We start from the raw sequence: 21974 nt of genomic DNA on the forward strand, positions 1-21974 counted from the left end.
TCAACTGCACTACTTACGCTTGCTGTGTTGTTGACTGTCATCATGTTTTCCATCCTATTTTTGATAAAGCAGTGCTATGTCTCATGAACAAACACACTGAATCAAATGCTTGAAAAGTCTAAAAACAATAACTGGACTGTGTCACTTGAGGAACTGGAAATATTTTATTAAAGATATCATACAGGGTGAGACAGGAGAAAAGGTACGTGCTTTGAGAGGTGTTAGTGCTGGTGATTCTGAACAAAAAACTTCAAATGAACATATGTCCTTTTCTTAACTGTATCTGACATGCAGCTGTTTGAAAATCATGGGTGTCAGTCTTATTGGAGTATGGTATCTTGATTTCCTTCAATATGTGCTCCCAGAGTACTAGGAGTATATTACTTTGGAAATACAATGTCGTATGTACTTTCAGCATAACGGGGCTACTGCACATTCTGTACAGCCAGCGACACAGTACCTCACTGAAACATATCCAGCCAGGGTATTGGATTGGACACCATGGAGTCATTTCTTGGCCACCTAGGTCACCCAGTCTAACACCATTAGATTACTGTTTGTGAAGTTGACTTAACTCTTTAAGTCTGCAAGTGCATAGTAGACACAAAGAAGAAATTTCTCACTCATATTTTACACGCATACCGTATTTACTCGAGTTTAAGCCACACTCGAATCTAAGCCGCACCTGAAAAATGAGACTCGAAATCAAGGAAAAAAAATTTCCCGAATCAGCCGCACCTGAAATTTGAGACTCGAAATTCAAGGGGAGAGAAAAGTTTTAGGCAGCATCTCCAAATCGAAACAAAGTTGGTCCACTGTAATATGAGACAATTTAGGTCGAATGAATGACGATACAGCTACAGTAGTTTGGTTCGACTCGTAAGTTTAGCAGTTAAGCTTTACCAGGTAGCCATTGCTATGCGTCAGGCGCTCCGTCCGTATTTATACGGGTACCCTTCCTTTTTCACATGCTTCGTCTGGTTTGAATTGATTGCTTATTTTTCTTTGATCTGATAAGCGCAGTTTTCTTTGTTATAGGTGTTTACGTCACTCTACTCTGAAAATGCATTACTGTACTGTGTCATGCATTGTTTGTCGTACTCTGATACTGCGTATTTACGGCCTGTCGCCGATCGCGGCATGGCTTGCTTTTGAGCGTGCTACCGCCGCTTACAAATAAAAAAAAAAGAAGAAGAGAGAGAGAGGAATCGTCTCATTAGCGAAACAATGGCAAGAGACTGCTACTTCTTGTTACTTACACTGCTGCTTTCTTTGATAATGATTAACAAGAACCAAATAATAGACTGCATATGATAGAAGATGTTCTGAACGAGAGTTTAGCGAAAATTTTTCTCTGTTTGATAATCTTTGCAGGCGCCTCTTTAGTACATTACATTCTGCACAGAAATTAGAGTCATCTTAGATTTAAAAATCTAGGCAATTGCCTCGCTTCATTTCTGATTGTATCACTGTTTAGCATAAGAATAATACGAATATACACATGACATGATATGTATATTCTTCCGCGTTTGCTGTTGTCTCACTCTAGTTTTGCGGTTTATTACGCAGACAGGATTTAAATGAGATAGTAGCAAACACGAAACAATACATGGCAAAATGTTTATATTCGTATTATTCTTATGGTGACGAGAATACTGCATGTGATTCACAGTTTATAAAAGTTCGTACTAGCAACCATCTCTTCTCACAGATAGGAAAAAATTCAGAACGTAGAGTTGGCCATATTGGCAAACATCCTAAACATTCTTGCCAGTCGGGTTTTCATAGTACATTGAAATGCTGCTACATTCGAAGATGAACAATACAGAATTAGTATTTACTTCGTTGGATAATGTATGAAAATGCAGTGGTCGAAACTCGGTGCGGAGAAAAAAAGCTTGTCTTCCACCTTTTTTTTTTTTTTTTAATTTATTTACTGACGCAGAGGTTTTGGCGCCAGTATTTATCTTTGTGCCTACAAACAGCACCCTACAAAGCATGCCTGTGTAGCGCTACATATATTCGACGGCAGAACTAAGTTGTGGCGGCACCCACCGACATTTTTAAGAACTTCCGCTTGCTTTGCACTCGATTCTAAGCCGCAGGCGGTTTTTTGGATTACAAAAACCGGAAAAAAAGTGCGGCTTAGATTCGAGTAAATACGGTATGCTCAAGTAAATGACCGTATGAATGAGCTCAGATCAGCAACACAGCAACTGTCTGTAAGAGCTGCAGAATGCTTTGCAGTTGATGATGGACAGTCCGAACATATTTTGTGAAGAAATGTACACAATCAAACAGTTCCTACGGGACTAAACACTTTGTGGTGAGTTCGTGCTTGGCGACCATGGAGCTCCAGCCGTTGGAGCACCTCTTCTCTTTCCGTGTCGCATGTCTATCCTCCTGTTATTCTTTTTCCTCTCCCTTGGGGAACATGTCTGGGAATATGTTCTGAAGTTTTAGTACCCTGACGTCAGAACAGTCCCTCCACTATTTTTTCTTTCTTTATTTCTTCATTCTCCATCTCATATCCTTTCTCCGCTTCAGCGTCTGAGGTTCCTCTTTGTTTTTTCTTCCTCCCTAAGGGCTCCTGAAGCACACACGTCTGAGACACAACAAACAGTTGACTGGGTGACAGGTAATTCCCAATCCTGGGTCTACAAGTAGGGTTCACACGAACCCCCTGGGAGAGGTGATTGCCTGAGTCGTTACCTTCCCAAATTGCCAGTTGGTCCCTCTGTCAGGAGTTCGGGAGTCATGACCTGAGGTGTGAACAAGCACCTAAGGCAGGTGGCGCGGGGCGGGGGCGGGGGGGGGGGGGGGAGAGGGCAGTTGGGAGGGCAGTTGGGAGGTGAGCTTCATTGGAGATGGTGGCAATCATGGAGGATTTTCTTGCAGTGAGCTAATCACCATCTCAGTCTACATCTACTAAACGTAAACAAAGTGAGGCAAAATATTCAAACAATCTCACAGCTGCACCTCAGTTGCTTGTGGTGCCATATACTGAAAGAGGCCAGTCCATTGCTACGTTTAATCTGTTTATTATTCAGAAATGTGTTGATGCAGTTGCAGGCCTTGTGAAACCCTGCTCTTGTTTACCTAATGTCACTTTGCATTTGGAGATGAATTGTGATTTTCAATCCCAACAATTGCTTGCAGCTTCGCTCCTCCACAGCTATCATGTTCATATCAAATACCATCCAATGCTGAATTCTTCATGTGGTGTTGTTTACACTAGGCTGCTTGATGGCCTGTCTGAGGGAGAACTTCAGTCTTTCATCTCTGATCAGAGTATCACTGCCATCCATCGGGTAATGAAAAAGGTTAATGCAACCTTAGTGCCTACACACATTCTTTTTCTCACTTTTGACAGAGTAGTGTTTCCATCAAAGGTCAAGTCATCACAGTCCAAACATATCTTCTAAACCCGATGCACTGCTACCAGAGTCACCATTGCAACTACAGTTGAATGTCCAGTCAAAACATGGCCAAATTTGTTACTTGTGGTAGGAATGCTCATGAGGGCGATTGCCCACTTCCTTCTCCCTGCTGTATCAATTGCAATGGGGACCATGCAGCCTCTTTCCAAGAATGTCCCTTGTATCTCAATGAGTGGACCGTCCGCGAGGTCCTGGTAAAGGAAAGAGTACCTTACCCAGTCACTTGCGAGTTGTTGGCTAGTTGACAGACCTGCAGTTTGCCATCTGGTACTTAAAGTACCATTCATTCTACACCTCATTCCACAAAGGAGATGGCCATGCAGACTTGCAATCTCAAATTCAGCCCCGTGGCTGTAGAATCGCCCAGTATCATGGTAGCATGCCCATCTCCTCTTCCAGCTGTGCAACAAGCCACCAAATCTTCGCTTCTGGCAGTGAATACTCCCGCGAAGACTTTTGTCTCTCCAGCCAGCAAACATCATCTGCCAACTGCAAAGGCTCTAAGAAATCAAACAAAGGCAAACAATCTTCTCATTCGCCAACTCGGAGATCCTCTTCAGTGGTGTGTGATACCCTCACCCAGCAGACCTGCATTTCACTAGTGTGCACTACCAACCGTTTTTCTGCCCTGGAATCCTCAGGCAGGCCCAGTGAGAATGACGACAGCCCTAGATTTCATGGAACAAGATCCTCCAGACTCTACGCCCTGTAACAGTGAGTCTTTGAAGGCTGGCACTCGAAGCTGCCGGGGTGACAACCCTTCATTTTCTCCCTCCTCCCCTTTCCCTATCGTGACTCTTGTCCAGCGGAACATATACGGCATTAGGTCCAACAAGGAGGTGGTATGATTGCTCTTTGAATTGCAGCATCCACTTATTTTTTTTCTACCTCCAGGAAACAAAATTGTGTCCTCGCAATTGCTTTGACCTCTCGCATTTCTTTCCAGTTCATTTTAACCCATATCCTTCCGCCACCTCACCTCCCCACACTCATTCTCTTCCCCCACACTCATTCTCTTCCCCCCCACCATTCTCTTCTCCCCCCCCACCATTCTCTTCTCCCCCCTCGCCATTCTCTTCTCCCCCCTCGCCATTCTCTTCTCCCCCCTCGCCATTCTCTTCTCCCCCCTCGCCATTCTCTTCTCCCCCCTCGCCATTCTCTTCTCCCCCCTCGCCATTCTCTTCTCCCCCCTCGCCATTCTCTTCTCCCCCCTCGCCATTCTCTTCTCCCCCCTCGCCATTCTCTTCTCCCCCCTCGCCATTCTCTTCTCCCCCCTCGCCATTCTCTTCTCCCCCCTCGCCATTCTCTTCTCCCCCCTCGCCATTCTCTTCTCCCCCCTCGCCATTCTCTTCTCCCCCCCGCCCCGCCATTCTCTTCTCCCCCCCGCCCCGCCATTCTCTTCTCCCCCCCCCCGCCCCGCCATTCTCTTCTCCCCCCCCCCGCCCCGCCATTCTCTTCTCCCCCCCCCCCCCGCCCCGCCATTCTCTTCTCCCCCCCCCCGCCCCGCCATTCTCTTCTCCCCCCCCCCCGCCCCGCCATTCTCTTCTCCCCCCCCCCCGCCCCGCCATTCTCTTCTCCCCCCCCCCCGCCCCGCCATTCTCTTCTCCCCCCCCCCCGCCCCGCCATTCTCTTCTCCCCCCCCCCCCGCCCCGCCATTCTCTTCTCCCCCCCCCCGCCCCGCCATTCTCTTCTCCCCCCCCCGCCCCGCCATTCTCTTCTCCCCCCCCCCGCCCCGCCATTCTCTTCTCCCCCCCCCCGCCCCGCCATTCTCTTCTCCCCCCCCCCCCGCCCCGCCATTCTCTTCTCCCCCCCCCCGCCCCGCCATTCTCTTCTCCCCCCCCCCCCGCCCCGCCATTCTCTTCTCCCCCCCCCCGCCCCGCCATTCTCTTCTCCCCCCGCCCCCCGCCCCGCCATTCTCTTCTCCCCCCCCCCCGCCCCGCCATTCTCTTCCCCCCCGCCCCGCCATTCTCTTCCCCCCCGCCCCGCCATTCTCTTCCCCCCCGCCCCGCCATTCTCTTCCCCCCCGCCCCGCCATTCTCTTCCCCCCCCCCCGCCCCGCCATTCTCTTCCCCCCCCCCCGCCCCGCCATTCTCTTCCCCCCCCCCCCCCGCCCCGCCATTCTCTTCCCCCCCCCGCCCCGCCATTCTCGTCCCCCCCCCCGCCCCGCCATTCTCTTCCCCCACCCCGCCCCGCCATTCTCTTCCCCCACCCCGCCCCGCCATTCTCTTCCCCCACCCCGCCCCGCCATTCTCTTCCCCCACCCCGCCCCGCCATTCTCTTCCCCCACCCCGCCCCGCCATTCTCTTCCCCCACCCCGCCCCGCCATTCTCTTCCCCCACCCCGCCCCGCCATTCTCTTCCCCCCGCCCCCCGCCACCCGCCCCGCCATTCTCTCTCTCCCCCCCCCCCGCCACTCTCTCTCTCTCTCTCTCCCCCCCGCCACTCTCTCTCTCTCTCTCTCCCCCCCGCCACTCTCTCTCTCTCTCTCCCCCCCGCCACTCTCTCTCTCTCTCTCTCTCCCCCCCGCCACTCTCTCTCTCTCTCTCTCTCTCTCCCCCCCGCCACTCTCTCTCTCTCTCTCTCTCTCTCCCCCCCGCCACTCTCTCTCTCTCTCTCTCTCTCCCCCCCGCCACTCTCTCTCTCTCTCTCTCTCCCCCCCGCCACTCTCTCTCTCTCTCTCTCTCTCCCCCCCGCCACTCTCTCTCTCTCTCTCTCTCTCCCCCCCGCCACTCTCTCTCTCTCTCTCTCTCTCCCCCCCGCCACTCTCTCTCTCTCCCCCCCGCCACTCTCTCTCTCTCTCCCCCCCGCCACTCTCTCTCTCTCTCCCCCCCGCCACTCTCTCTCTCTCTCCCCCCCGCCACTCTCTCTCTCTCTCCCCCCCGCCACTCTCTCTCTCTCCCCCCCGCCACTCTCTCTCTCTCCCCCCCGCCACTCTCTCTCTCTCCCCCCCGCCACTCTCTCTCTCTCCCCCCCGCCACTCTCTCTCTCTCCCCCCCGCCACTCTCTCTCTCTCTCTCCCCCCCGCCACTCTCTCTCTCTCTCTCCCCCCCGCCACTCTCTCTCTCTCTCTCCCCCCCGCCACTCTGTCTCTCTCCCCCCGCCACTCTGTCTCTCTCCCCCCGCCACTCTGTCTCTCTCCCCCCGCCACTCTCTCTCTCTCCCCCCGCCACTCTCTCTCTCCCCCCCGCCACTCTCTCTCTCCCCCCCGCCATCCTCTCCCCCCCCCCCCCCCCCCCCGCTATTCACTCCCCCCCGCCTTTCTCTTCCCCCCATTGTCTCCCTCCCATTCTCTCCCCATCCCCCCCTCACTGCAATCACTCTCTCCCCCTTCTCCCCACACCCCCACTCCCCCTTCTCCCCACATGCATTCCCTCCTCTTCTGCCCAGTCCCCCACCCTGCCCCACCTCACCCCCACCATTCCCGCAGGGGACAGCATTCCATCTCACAAGGGAGTCATGTCGCTTATCCGGGATTGCATTCATACTCAAACCATCGCACTGAAGGCCTGGTTGCAAGCTGTTGTAGTCCGCATTTTCTTTCCTTGCATCACCTTTTCTCTTTATTATGTTTACATCCCTCTGTCATTCCAGTCTAAGCAGGGCAGACTTTGTCCAGCTTAGTCATCAACTCCCTCATTCCTTTTTTCTGCTCGGTGACCTTTATGCACACCATCCCCTTTGGGGCTCTTCCAGAACCTGTCCAAGAGGTGCCTCTTGGCTGACCTGCTCAGGCAACTCAATCTCATGTGCCTTAACACTGGTGCACCCATGGTCCTTTCAGACTTCATGTACACCTGTTCCCATTTGGACCTATCCTTCTGCGCTGCCAAGCTTGGCCGTCATCTTGAGTGATCCATTCTCTCTGACACGTACTCGAACAATCATTTCCTGTCTGCTGTCCATTCACTGTCTCCTGTTGCTCTTCTGTTTTCTAAAACTTGAAATTCCTGCGGCTGACACGTGATAGAAAACTTTTTCTTGGCCCTACCATATGTCTTTCCTGGACGCCCGCTGTACCTGGTCCCTCAATATCCTAAGTCTCCTAAGTGGTACTTCCTGGCAAGCAGATCAGACCACCATCCTCTGTTTGAACCGATCCCTTGTCCGTTCAAGGACAGGTGTTTCGTTTATGCGTCTGCCCATCTGTCTCTCTTATGCCTTCTAAATCATGGAATCCATTTGGCCACTGGTGCCTTTTATGCTAGCCCTGTTGATGGTCTCTATGCAGAAGCTGCTGAACCACTGCTGTCCCACTGCTGTGACTTTCTCCTCAGCAGATATGCATGCTGTTTGTCTAGCATGCCTGGCCATCCATCCTACGAACCCTTCTTTGATGACTCCTGTGACCGCCAGTATGGGGTGCATCTCTGTTCTGCATTATTTCCTGGAGTTCGCTTTTGGCTATTGCTCCAGCAACTTAACTTCATGCTACGTGCAGTTTTTCCAATGGGTATGAACCGTTCACCAGTTTGACTTCATGCAGTGGCCAGTGCTCCCCTTGGACTTCATTCGCTTCCTAAGGAAATTACTCCATATTCAGTCTATTGCTGTAAGTTTCTTGACCTTTGCACAGAACTTAGTGATAGTGCCTTTGTGTACACTCATGATTTTCTGACTGACTGTGGTGTCAGATGTGCTGTGTCATTAGCACTGAAGATTTTTGGTGTTGCTTCCTGGAACACTGCTAAATATTTATAGCAGAGCTCTTCGCTATGTATTAGGCCACACAGTACGTCCAGTGAGACAGGCTTTTTTAACTGTATCATATAGTCCAATTCTATCTGTGTCCTTCAGAGCCTCTGTGTGCTGTACACAGTCCATCCATTAGTGCTCACCCTGGAGGGGGCCAATGTGATGTTTGTGTGCGTTCCTGGTCACGTCGCACTGACAGGAAATGAGGCAGCTGGCGCTGCTGCCAGGGCTGCTGTCCTCCTGCCTCGACCCGCTAGTTCTTCCATTCCTTCCAATGATCTCCATGTTGCTGTCTGTAAGCAGGTGGTGTCACTTTGGTATCACCGCTGGCCTTCCTTTCATGGGAACTAGCTCTGGAGAATGAAACCTCTCCCAGTGGCTTGGCCAACCTACTCGGTCCTCTCGTAGTGAAGAATTCATTTTAGCTAGGTTGTGTATTGGGCACCGTCGTTTCAGCCATCACTATTTGTTAAGTGGTGATCCCCCACCATTCTGTGCTCATTGTCTTCAACCTTGACGGTTTGCCATTTCATGACCAAATGTCCTTTTTTAACCACTTAAGTTTTACTATATGTTTGCCATCTGAGTTATGAGCCATTTTAGCGAACAGCACGTGGGCTGTCAAGTGTGTATTACTTTTTATTCATCATAGCAATATGACAAAGGACATTTAATCTTTAGTTTGGGACCTCTGTTGTCTCAGCGGTGTATTTTGTGGACCTTTCTCCTCACTCTCTATCCTTTCATCAATAGGGCTTAATGTGTAGTTGCTTTTAACTCCTTTTTCATATTAGTGTTCTAAGGGTCTGACATGGGCGCATATGACCTTAGTTGTTTTTGTGCTCTAAAACAAAACAATACACACAATTCAATAGAACATTAGATCACAATGTTTCATTTACTATTACTTACATATGTCCTGCTCCCCATTGTTTCCACTGGTTTCCTCGGAAACTATTAAGAACATGATGTATGTCCATATGATGTTTGTTTTGTTCAGAATTACTAACACTATCACCCCCCCCCTCCCCCCCCCCTCCCCCCCCCAAACTTGTACCTTTCCCCCTGACTCACACTGCACATAATTGGGATATCATTTGTACAAAGTACACCTGTAGATGAACTTCTCTCACATTCTTGGGGGCTTGATTCTGTGAAGGATGTTAGGTGAAGGGACAGATTTCAGGACCCTTGTAGGTTTCCCCATTTAAATGAAAAATCAACCTGAGCTGAATGCCTACCTGCCAGTAAATTCACTCACTCTATCTGAAATCTGTGGGAAGTTCATGGAAAACAGTATTTCTTCTTATTGCCGTGGAGAAAATATAACCGTGGATGAGCAACTGCTACCAAGCAAAACATTTCAAGCCCAACAGACTCATCAAATATGGTCTCAAATTCTGAATTATTGCTGGTGTAGCAACGAAGCATGTATTTAATGCTTTCCTATCCCTGAGAAAAAAAGATGTGTTTGGAGCGAAGCAACCACTCGCTGAGTGCGTGACTCCACATCTCGTGGAACCATTTCTAAATCAAGGAAGAAATGTGGCAACAGACAACTTCTTCATGTCTCTTCAACTTGGTAAGTAGCTCAAAGAAAAGAAAATTTCATCAGTTAGTGTAATGAACAAGATCCACTTTGAAATGCCTGATGAGATAAAGAAGTAAAATGTTGGAATATCGTGTCACCATCCTGCACCAGACTGGCAGCCCTAAATGTACCATGACTCTATACCAAGGAAAGAAGAATGGAAATGCCATGTCTCTGTGTACACTGCATTCTGAAGTAATCATAATTAAAGAAGGAATCTGAAACCATGACATTGTGCAGTGCAACAGACTGTTGGGTGGATGTGGTTGATCAAATTACTCATAAATATACTGCAAAGGTTGCATATAGGATACAGTTGATGCATGTCTTCCACGACATCTTGGAGATGTTGGCAATAAGTGCCTGGACCATATTCAAAATAGTAATAAACTAGAAAGTGGAAAGAATACTTCATACTTCAGTGGGGGAATGAACTCAAGGGAGTGAAAGAGCAGGAAGAACAACAGACAGGAGGAGAGGATACAGTTCCAAAATCGTCTAGAAAGCAGGAGAAGTGTAGCCTCTGCAAAGGCAATACCAGCAACAACTATGTGAAGTCCCACAAAGCTACACTACTGGCCATTAAAATTGCTACACCAAGAAGAAATGCAGGTGATAAACAGGTATTCATTGAACAAATATATTATACTAGAACTGACATGTGATAACATTTTCACCCAATTTAGGTGCATAGATCCTGAGAAACCAGTACCCAGAACAATTACCTGTGGCCGTAATAATGGCCTTGGCACGCCTGGGCATTGAGTCAAACAGAGCTTGGATGGTGTGTACAGATACAGCTGCCCATGCAGCTTCAACATGATACCACAGTTCATCATGAGTAGTGACTGGTGTATTGTGAAGAGCCAGTTGCTCGGCCACCATTGACCAGATGTTTTCAATTGGTGAGAGATCTGGAGAATGTGCTGGCCAGGGCAGCAGTTGAACATTTTCTGTATCCAGAAAGGCCCGTACAGGACCTGCAATATGCAGTCGTGCATTATCCTGCTGAAATGTAGGGTATCGCAGAGATCAAATGACGGCTAGAGCCATGGGTCGTTATACATCTGAAATTTAATGTCCACTGTTCAAAGTGCAGTCAATACGAACAAGAGGTGACCGAGATGTGTAACCAGTGGCACCCCATACCATCACGCCGGGTGATATGCCAGTATGGCGATGACGAATACACGCTTCCAATGTGCGTTCACCGCAATGTCGCCAAACACACATGCGACCATCATGATGCTGTAGACAGAACCTGGATTCATCCGAAAAAAATGATGGTTTGCCATTCATGCACCCAGGTTTGTATTTGAGTACACCATCGCAGGTGCTCCTGTCTGTGATGCAGCGTCAAGGGTAACTGCAGCCATGGTCTCCGAGCTGCAAACTTCGTCGAACTGTTCATGCAGATGTTTGTTGTCTTGCAAATGTCCCTATCTGTTGACTCGGGGATTGAGACATGGCTGCACGATCCGTTACAGCCTTGCGGATAAGATGCCTGTCATACCAACTGCTAGTGATACGAGGCTGTTGGGATCAAGCACGGCATTCCGTATTGCCCTGCTGAGCCCACCGATTCCATATTCTGCTAACAGTCATTGGATCTCGACCAACGCGAGCAGCAATGTCGCAATACGATAAACCGCAATTGCGATATGCTACAATCTGACCTTTATCAAAGTCGGAAACGTGATGGTAAGCATTTCTCCTCCTTACACGAGGCATCACAACAACGTTTAACCAGGCAATGCTGGTCAACTGTTGCTTGTGTATGAGAAATCGGTTGGAAACTTTCCTCATGTCAGCACATTGTAGGTGTCGCCACCAGCGCCAACCTTGTTTGAATGCTTTGAAAAGCTAATCATTTGCATATCACAGCATCTTCTTCCTGTCGGTTAAATTTCGCGTCTGTAGCACATCATCTACGTGGTGTAGCAATTTTAATGGCCAGTAGTGTATGTGCAGAAAATGTGTGCATAAAGCTGTATTCACTTGCGTTGAATTCATCTTGCCGATTCCAGTGACCTGAGTAAAAAATATAACAAAATCTTGTGTAGGACTTGTGCATGTATAATATAGACCATATATTTTACATGTGTCTGAGGGTTCTACAAATTTTTAATATATTAAAGTCTACAGTTAAGGAAAATTGTAAGCATGAACAGCAGTAAGATATTTTGTGTTGTTAAAAGAATTAATGTATTAATTATTGTGTCAAATAATTATTGTTATAACTCACAAAATGGTATGGATTACACGCATTAACCTGATGTTATGGGACTGAAGGATACTTGTAGTGGTTTAGGTTAGTGAGATTGCAAAGACATAGTTCAAGGGAGCTGATAGTGGGAGGGAGGCATGGAAGCAGCTATTAAGTCATTGGTATTGGTGTATATAGCAATTGGCTGGCCAAGTTGGCAGTGCCCATTTGTGCATGTAGACAGCTGTTTAGTTGTCATCTCAACATAGAATGCTGCACAGAAATTGCTACTTTAGGTGGTGATGGGAGTTTAAGCAAGCTATCTCACAGGTCAAACTGAGCTCTCGTGAATGAGTTAATTGTGTTTTCGAAGCCTAGGCAATGAGGAGGTTACCAACCAGTGATTGGTTCACAGTGAGTATGGGTTTTGCTGGACTTGTCGGATGATTGTCATGGGAAATTGATTTCTTGGATTACTGTTTAGGAAAGTGTCAGTTTGTACAGGCACTGAAAAGGGTATTAGCGTATTAGTGTAACACCTGCTTCCCACCAGAGATGTGTGACTCTGACACCGTCTCTTCTTCCTCCATTATCTTCATTTTTCCGCTTCACACACAACTCCAACAAACATTATAGCTACTCTCTCCCACCCAATGCCCCTCTCCCCCAATCCCTGTTTTTGTGTGTCCATTTCTCCTAGTCTTGTTTGTTTTTGTTGTGTATAAAGAATAAAACAGATACTGAGAGGAATTTCTTCAAGCAGTTAGCTCTAAAAGGAATTGGTACTTCAAGTAATGTAAACAAATCTGTAGTTGAGTTGCCATAAGTCCACGACAGACACTTCATGCCTACCTAAGCCAATAACATAACAAAATCTTGTAAATGTCTCTATGACAACACCTCAGTCTTGTCTCAGCTCTGTATACAACTACTGTTTGCACGTAGCCATTACTGCTCCACAGTTGAAAGCTGGCAACATTGCTGTAACGTGTCAGAGAACTTCTTATGCCATCTTGACTATAGGAAGCCATTGCCTGAAGATTTGTTTACAACTAAGTTGAAGAATGGTGAAATGAAATAAAACATGTAAAGATGATGTGTTGGCAATGAAAAGGAAGTTTGAAGTGGAAGTTTGAGGAGGATGAGTATTGTGTCCACGTGGCACATAGCATTATTTTGGATATGCACAGATCATAAATGACTTATTTATGAAAAAGCTAATTCAAATGTTAGATTACAGTATGAACAGTGCTTGTGTTGATCTTGCAAAGCAAAGCTGGGAGTTCAAGGTATACTAGCACAACAATGAAATGATGGAGGAAGTCTGCTGCTAATGGGAGTGTCAGAGAAACTTTGGTTGTGCATTTCTGTGTCTCAGAAGAGAGTATTGATTTCTTTACCACTTTTGTTGCTGAACTTGCTGAGTGTGATATGCGACAAGTTACTGTAACAGCTACTCAAAAGAAAGTTGTAGGTAGGTTAAGAAAGAAGTGTTTTCTGCAACAACGACCATCTGAAGCTGATGCTGTCTGTTAATGTCGTATTCTGACATATTCATTGTGTTAAAAATGATGACCCTTGAAGTGTTTCTTCAGAGTAGGAAACAAATGGTAGTCCAAAGGGGCCAGGTCAGCTGAGTGGGAAGAATGGTCAAACAATTTGGAACACAGACATCCAGATTGGCAATCAGAATTAAGAACATGTGCAAAGGTGTGATGTCCTTCAGCGAGTCAAAGAATGTGGCATAATCACCTCCTTTATAACTACAACCTTGAGACAGGGATTCTACCAACAGAATGCTATGTTTGTACAAGAAAACAGGTGCCATAACTTCTGTGGTCGATTACTTGGTGCAGTTCCTTTGACCATAAGTATGCAGCAGATTTTATCTTTAGTGTGTAACTGAATCAAAAACTTCTTTTCAGCATAAAAATCAATCAAAACAATAGGATGTTTGAACTCGTGCATTTTTGTGTTCACTGCTCAAATGTTTTTTGGCAACCACTTCACTGAGAACATTGTCATGTCGAGGACACTGATAGTAATGAAACCATTGTGCTCCCTAGGTACATCCAATACCTTAGTTATTTCTTTGGCAGATATTCGTTGCTTTTCAAGAATCTGTGTATGGAAAGTGTGAATTGTAGCCAGGTCTGCAGATGTTGTGGACCACCTATTGCAGCATTCATCTTCAGGAGTGAAATGTCCAGTTTTGAAATGAGACATTCATGTTTTGGCAGTGCTATAGGATGGATACTTCTCCATTAACAGTTGACACACTCCAGACTTTCCCTGCAAAACCAAAAGCATCATGATGGCCTGTAACTATAGGTATGAACCTTCTTGTGTCTCACCCATCTCATAGTCTACCTGAAATTAAAAATAATTATTAGAATAGGAAGTGTGTGATGCATTTTAAGATATCAAGCTTTCATTTGTCAATCCTAATTGTAAGGAACCAAAGCCAAGACCTTTTCAGTCTCCCCTTGTATGTATTCCTGTTGCAAGAACAAAATTGGAAAATATTGCTAACAGAGACCATACTGGAGTTAGGAGTGTGGTGACGTTTTGTATATGTAACTGTGTTTCAAGATTACCATTCAGAAACAACATGTGTTTAAGGGCTGATTAAGTATGTTAAAAGTGTGTAGATAAGAATTTTTTGAAAACATTGTTGTGAATTTTGTGATTAATCTCAAACCCATTATTCAAACATAATTATTTCAGCATAATACAATACCAGAGAAAAGCAGTGGCAAAATGGTAGTTAATTTATCAAAATATATTAACAAATGAGTAATGAATAGCACTGATATGAGTATTGCTAAAATTTTTCACTTTCTACATCCCACTACATACAATATGATTGGTACAGAGAGTTTTAAAAGTAATTTGTAATAGCTGAAACTGTGAGCAACAGGATTGTTAGAAACAATTGCTAGTCCTTCTTAACTTGATGAGAAAGAAAATGATATAAAAATAGTGTCACAAAATGCCGTATGTTTACTGGAGTCTTTATTTTGCAGCCGCCCACCAAAGAAGCACATTACAGAAGAAAAGATGGCTGCACATATGAGTCAGCTGAGCATCAGTGGGGACTACAGCCCACCACCAATATCTGAAGAAAAGCCAACAACCAGCACTGCTGCTGAAGATACGACCCTTGGCAGACGGTTAATCTTGTCTGATGAGCTGCGTGCATTGCAGAATGAGCCTATATTACCCCAGTCTCTTGTGTCTAAATTGTGAGTATCAACAGGATTCTTGTTTGTATTACATCAAGACATTTTATTGTTTTTTCAATGAGATAAAATGTTATGAGATAAAATGTTAATATGTAGCATGCTTCATACTGCATTTTTGTCTCTCTGTGTAATCTACATCATTATTTGAGTATGGAAGGAGCAGGCACTGAATTGGTAAGGGCTGAATTGAGTGCGTGGCTTTGTGTGTGTGTGTGTGTGTGTGTGTGTGTGTGTGTGTGTGTGTGTGTGTGTGTGTGTGTGAGAGAGAGAGAGAGAGAGAGAGAGAGAGAGAGAGAGAGAGAGAGATTTTGGGGGGGGGGGGTAGTTTTTTTTTTTTTTTTTTTTTTTTTTTTTTTTTTTTTTTTTTTTTTTTTTTTTTTTTTTAGGGGGGGGGGAGGGTTGGGAAGGACGGGGGCCAGCTTACCTGTCGTTTCAAATAAAAGAAATCAAAGGAATTATTCTGTAGCAACTAACTGATCCTTCTTTCTGATGAGTAGTTATTAGAATACAATTTTTGAGCAGTCATTCCTCTTTGAAGGTTACGAATTTGACTATTCACAAAGAAATGTAATCATTCTTGCAAATGATATATTAAGATGGACTTAAAAAGTAATGCTTGCAAAATAACATGTGGAAAAGTCATTGATTATACCAAAAAAATTACAATTCATTGCTGATTTTTCATAATTAGAGATTTCTTCTTGCACAATAAAAGGCTGGTGTTATCTGGACATTTGGAAATGAGTTTCTTCTTCTAAAACTTCAGAGGAATAGAATGACAAGTAAGCTCTCAAGGTTTGGGGAAACAGATAATTGGAAGAATAAATCAGATGGTTGGTAACAAAATGTGCAAAACATTGGGGAAATGAAATGATGGAGAAGCTTTTCATACATTTTCTGAACTTCTTTTATGTCACTTGATGCAAATGAAAAGAAACTAAATGGTGGATAGGGTGTTGGGACTCTCTGAATCTAAAAGTTTGAAGATTTTTATAAACTTCTTTACTATATGTTCTCTTACATGGATATGCTATTATTGTAAGTTTAGTGGTTTAAGCTATTAAAATGTAATTTTAATTTCCATACACTTTCTACTATGACATATTCTGTCAGACTAATACACCTCCAATTCTATAATGAATCTAACTCTCATGCATAAAACAGCTTCAAACATCTAATTACTTAACAAATGAGCAATATGATTAATATTTTATGTCAAGCATGTGAGAAAAAGTTTAGGAAAGGTTTGAGATAGCAGTTAAAGTGTGTTGCAACTCACTAAGTGCTCTCATTGTGAAATGCTGGATGAATGTAGGCTGGGCGATTTGTGCTTCATTTTAAGCAAAAGCTGCCCGCGGCTCGTGGTCTCGCGGTAGCGTTCTCGCTTCCCGAGCACGGGGTCCCGGGTTCGATTCCCGGCGGGGTCAGGGATTTTTCCTGCCTCGAGATGACTGGGTGTTGTTGTGTCGTCATCATCATCATCATTCATCCCCATTACGGTCGGAGTAAGGCAATGGCAAACCACCTCCACTAGGACCTTGCCTAGTAAGGCGGCACTGGTCTCCCGCATCGCTCCCCTACGCTCTGTAAAGAAGTATGGGACTCATCATCATCATCATCATCATCATCATCATCATTAAGCAAAAGCTAGTTTTCCACACAGCTCAGTGTTTATGACGTAATATCTTCTAAACTGTGTTTCACACAGTGATATGATTTTGCAGGTATGTTCAGAGGTGTACACTGAGGTGGCAGAGTCGTGGGATACCTCTTAATATCGTGTCTTACCTTTTGCCCAGCTTTGTGCGGCAACTCGACATGACATGGATTCAGCAAGTCGTTGGAAGTCCCCTGCAAAAACATTGAGCCATGCTGCCTCTATAGCCGTCCATAATTGCAAAAATGTTGCCGGTGCAGGATTTTGTGCACAAATGACCTCAATCATGTCCGAAGAATGTTTGGTGGGATCGGGTGAACTGTGTGGCCAAACCATTTGCTCGAACTGTCCAGAAGGTTCTTCGGACCAATCGTGAACAATCATGGCCCAGTGACATTGCGCTTTGTCATCCATAAAAAAATCCATCATTCTCTGGAAACGTGGAGTCTATGAATGCCTGCAAACGGTCCCCAAATAGCCGAACATAACCATTTAATGATTGATTCAGCTGGACCAAAGGAATGCCATGTAAATGCAGCCCACACCAGCTTGGACAGTGCCTTGTTGACAACTGAAGTGTATGACTTCATGGGGTCTGTGCCACACTCAAACCCCACCATCAGCTCTTACTATCTGAAATCGGGACTCGTCTGACCAGGCCATGGTCTTCCAGTCATCTAGGTCCAACAGATACAGTCACAAGCCTAGAAGAGACGCTGCAGGCAATGTCGCTCTGTTAGCAAAGGCAAGTGCATCGGTTGTATGCTGCCATATCCCATTAATGACAAATTTTACTGCACTGTCCTAGCAGATACGTTTGTCATACTCCCCAATTAATTTCTGTAGTTATTTCACGCAGTGTTGCTTGTCTGTTAGCACCGACAGCCCGACACAAACACAGCTGGTTTAGGCATTAAGTGAAGGCTGTTGGCCACTGTATTACCCATGGTGAGAGGTAATGTCTGAAATTTTGTATTCTTGGTACACTCTTGACATTGTGGATCTTTGGATATTGAATTCCCTAACAATTTCCGAAATGTTGTGTCCTGTGCATCTAGCTCCACTACCATCCTGCAATGTCAGTGTACGTGGATACTGTCTGCAAAGTACATTGCAAATTAGAGTTACTAGTAATGAAGAAGTAACTTAGACTATCATGCCTGATGCTGATGTTTGCATGAACAGTGAAAATATTGTAAATGATAAACTTTTTCCCTTTCATCATTTGTGTGGGGTGTCTGTGAGAATTTTTTTTAAAGGTTTGAAATTGTATGTAAAGCTGGTTGCAAGTTTCTGAGTGCTCTCCTTCTCAAATACTGGATGAATACAGTCCGGGTATTTGCACAGTGTCAGTTGAAGAAAAATGCAGAGATTCTGACTGTAATACTTTCCTTGTTGTATTAAACTTTTAACACGGTGTTATACCTCTGACAGTCAGTATATAATGAGACCATTAAAAATTTTTAGATTCAGTCAATAATCATTCAGTATATTGAAAATAAAATCCCACAGAATATAGGTACAGGTGAAGATGTAAATAATGCTACAGGTATAGGGTGTTGTTGTTGTTGTTGTGGTCTTCAGTCCTGAGACTGATTTGATGGAGCTCTCCACGCTAATCTGTCCTGTGCAAGCTCTTTCATCTCCCAGTATCTACTGCAACCTACATCCTTCTGAATCTGCTTAGTGTATTCATCTCTTGGTCTCCCTCTATGATTTTTACCCTCCACGCTGCCCTCCAATGCTAACTTTGTGATCCCTTGATGCCTCAGGACATGTGCTACCAACCGATCCCTTCTCCTAGTCAAGTTGGGCCACAAACTTCTCTTCTCCCCAATCCTATTCAATACCTCCTCATTAGTTACATGATCTACCTACCTAATCTTAAACATTCTTCTGTAGCACCACATTTCGAAAGCGTCTATTCCCTTCTTGTCCAAACTATTTATTGTCCATGTTTCACTTCCATACATGGCTACACTCCATACAAATACTTTCAGAAATGACTTCCTGATACTTAAATCTATACTCGATGTTAACAAATTTCTCTTCTTCAGAAACGCTTTCCTTGCCATTGCCAGTCTACATTTTATATCCTCTCTACTTCGACCATCATCAGTTATTTTGCTCCCCAAATAGCAAAACTCCTTTACTACTTTAAGTGTCTCATTTCCTAATCTAATTCCCTCAGCATCACCCGACTTAATTCAACTACATTCCATTATCCTCGTTTTGCTTTTGTTGATGTTCATCTTATCTCCTCCTTTCAAGACACTGTCCATTCTGTTCAACTGCTCTTCCAAGTCCTTTGCTGTCTCTGACAGAATTACAATGTCATAGGCGAACCTCAAAGTTTTTATTTCTTCTCCCTGGATTTTAATACCTACTTCAAACTTTTCTTTTGTTTCCTTTACTGCTTGCTCAATATACAGATTGAATAACATCGGGGAGAGGCTACAACCCTGTCTCACTCCCTTCCCAACCACTGCTTCCTTTTCATGCCCCTCGACTCTTATAACTGCCATCTGGTTTCTGTACAAATTGTAAATAGCCTTTCGCTCCCTGTGTTTTACCCCTGCCACCTTCATAATTTGAAAGAGAGTATTCCAGTCAACATTGTCAAAAGCTTTTTGTAAGTCTACAAATGCTAGAAACGTAGGTTTGCCTTTCCTTAACCTTTCTTCTAAGATAAGTCGTAAGGTCAGTATTGCCTCACGTGTTCCAATATTTCTACGGAATCCAAACTGATCTTCCCCGTGGTCGCCTTCTACCAGTTTTTCCATTCGTCTGTAAATAATTCGCGTTAGTATTTTGCAGCTGTGACTTATTAAACTGATAGTTTGGTAATTTTCACATCTGTTAACACCTGCTTTCTTCGGGATTGGAATTATTATATTCTTTTTGAAGTCTGAGGTTATTTCGCCTGTCTTGTACATCTTGCTCACCAGATGGTAGAGTTTTTTCAGGACTGGCTCTCCCAAGGCCGTCAGTAGTTCTAATGGAATGTTGTGTACTCCCGGGGCCTTGTTTCGACTCAGATCTTTCAGTGCTCTGTCAAACTCTTCACGCAGTATCGTATCTCCCATCTCATCTTCATCTACATCATCTTCCATTTCCATAATATTGTCCTCAAGTACATCGCCCTTGTATAGACCCTGTATCTACTCCTTCCACCTTTCTGCCTTCCCCTCTTTGCTTTGAACTGGGTTCCCATCTGAGCTCTTGATATTCATACAAGTGGCTCTCTTTTATCCAAAGGTCTCTTTAATTTTCCTGTAGGCTGTATCTATCTTACCCCTAGTGAGATAAGCCTCTACATCCTGACATTTGTCCTCTAGCCATGCCTGCTTAGCCATTTTGCACTTCCTGTCGATCTCATTTTTGAGATGTTTGTATTCCTTTTTGCCTGCTTCATTTACTGCATTTTTATATTTTCTCCTTTCATCAATTAAATTCAATATTTCTTCTGTTACCCAAGCATTTCTACTAGCCCTCATCTTTTCACCTATTTGATCCTCTGCTGCCTTCACTATTGCATGCCTCAAAGCTACCCATTCTTCTTCTACTGTATTTCTTTCCCCCATTCCTGTCAATTGTTCCCTTATGCTCTCCCTGAAACTCTGGACAACCTCTGGTTTAGTCAGTTTATCCAGGTCCCATCTCCTTAAATTCCCACCTTTTTGCAGTTTCTTCAGTTTTAATCTACAGCTCATAACCACTAGATTGTGATCAGAGTCCACATCTGCCCCTGGAAATGTCTTACAATTTAAAACCTGGTTCCTAAATCTCTGTCTTACCATTATATAATCTATCTGATACCTTTTAGTATCTCCAGGGTTCTTCCATGTATACAACCTTCTTTTATGATTCTTGAACCAAGTGTTAGCTATGAGTAAGTTATGCTCTGTGCAAAATTCTACCAGGCGACTTCTTCTTTCATTTCTTAGCCCCAATCCATATTCACCTACTGTTTCCTTCTCTCCCTTTTCCTACTGCCGAATTCCAGTCACCCATGACTATTAAATTTTCATCTCCCTTCAGTACCTGAATAATTTCTTTTATCTCATCATACATTTCTTCAATTTCTTAGTCATCTGCAGAGCTAGTTGGCATATGAAATTGTGCTACTGTAGTAGGCATGAGCTTCGTGTCTATCTTGGCCACTATAATACGGTCACTATGCTGTTTGTAGTATCTTACCCGCACTCCTATTTTTTTATTCATTATGAAACCTACTCCTGCATTATCCCTATTTGATTTTGTATTTATAACCCTGTATTCACCCGACCAGAAGTCTTGTTCCTCCTGCCACCGAACTTCACTAATTCCCACTGTATCTAACTTTAACCTATCCATTTCCCTTTTTAAATTTTCAAACCTACCTGCCCGATTAAGGGCTCTGTCATTCCACGCTCCGATCCGTAGAATGCCAGTTTTCTTTCTCCTGATAACGACGTCCTCTTGAGTAGTCCCTGCCTGGAGATCCAAATGGGGGACTATTTTACCTCCGGAATATTTTACCCAAGAGGACGCTATCATCATTTAACCATACAGTAAAGCTGCATGCCCTTGGGGAAAAAGTACGGCTGTAGTTTCCCCTTGCTTTCAGCCGTTCGCAGTACCACAACAGCAAGGCCGTTTTGGTTAGCGTTACAAGGCCAGATCAGTCAATCATCCAGACTGTTGCCCCTGCAATTACTGAAAAGGCTGCTGCCCCTCTTCAGGAACCACATGTTTGTCTGGTCTCTCAACAGATACCCCTCTGTTGTGGTTGTACCTACGGTACGGCTATCTGTATCGTTGAGGCACGCAAGCCTCCCCACCAACGGCAAGGTCCATGGTTCACGGGGTGTATAAGACATATTCTTGTTGTAACAGTGAAGTATCTTTTTGTTTGTTTTCTATCATTTTTTGGTTATATTCCTCCCCTCATTTTAAATAAATTTTTTCTTCTTACATATGGATCTGGTGATAACTGCCACTGTTGTGGAAATTTTCTTTGCTATGGGAGTATTGAGCCAACAGCCTTGCCACAGTGGTAACACCAGTTCCCATCAAATCACTGAAGTTAAGCACTGTTGGGCTGGTCTAACTCTTGGATGGGTGACCATCTGGTCTGCTGAGTGCTGTTGGCAAGTGGGGTA

At 44.8% G+C, this 21974-nt stretch overlaps 1 protein-coding gene and 1 pseudogene across 1 annotated transcript in view; both read left to right on the top strand.

The window, feature by feature from the left end:
* LOC126419004 (uncharacterized) overlaps window positions 1–21974 on the top strand; it is a 113646-nt gene that overhangs the window by 48343 nt on the left and 43329 nt on the right. Inside the window, exon 4 of the mRNA XM_050086056.1 lies at window positions 14955–15173. Coding sequence (XP_049942013.1) covers window positions 14955–15173 — 219 coding nt within the window. The remainder of the gene's footprint in view (window positions 1–14954; window positions 15174–21974) is intronic.
* LOC126420220 (5S ribosomal RNA) lies at window positions 21848–21965 on the top strand (annotated as a pseudogene).

This window comes from Schistocerca serialis, chromosome 9 (genome assembly GCF_023864345.2).
Source record: "Schistocerca serialis cubense isolate TAMUIC-IGC-003099 chromosome 9, iqSchSeri2.2, whole genome shotgun sequence".
Classification (NCBI taxonomy): Eukaryota; Metazoa; Arthropoda; class Insecta; order Orthoptera; family Acrididae; genus Schistocerca; species Schistocerca serialis.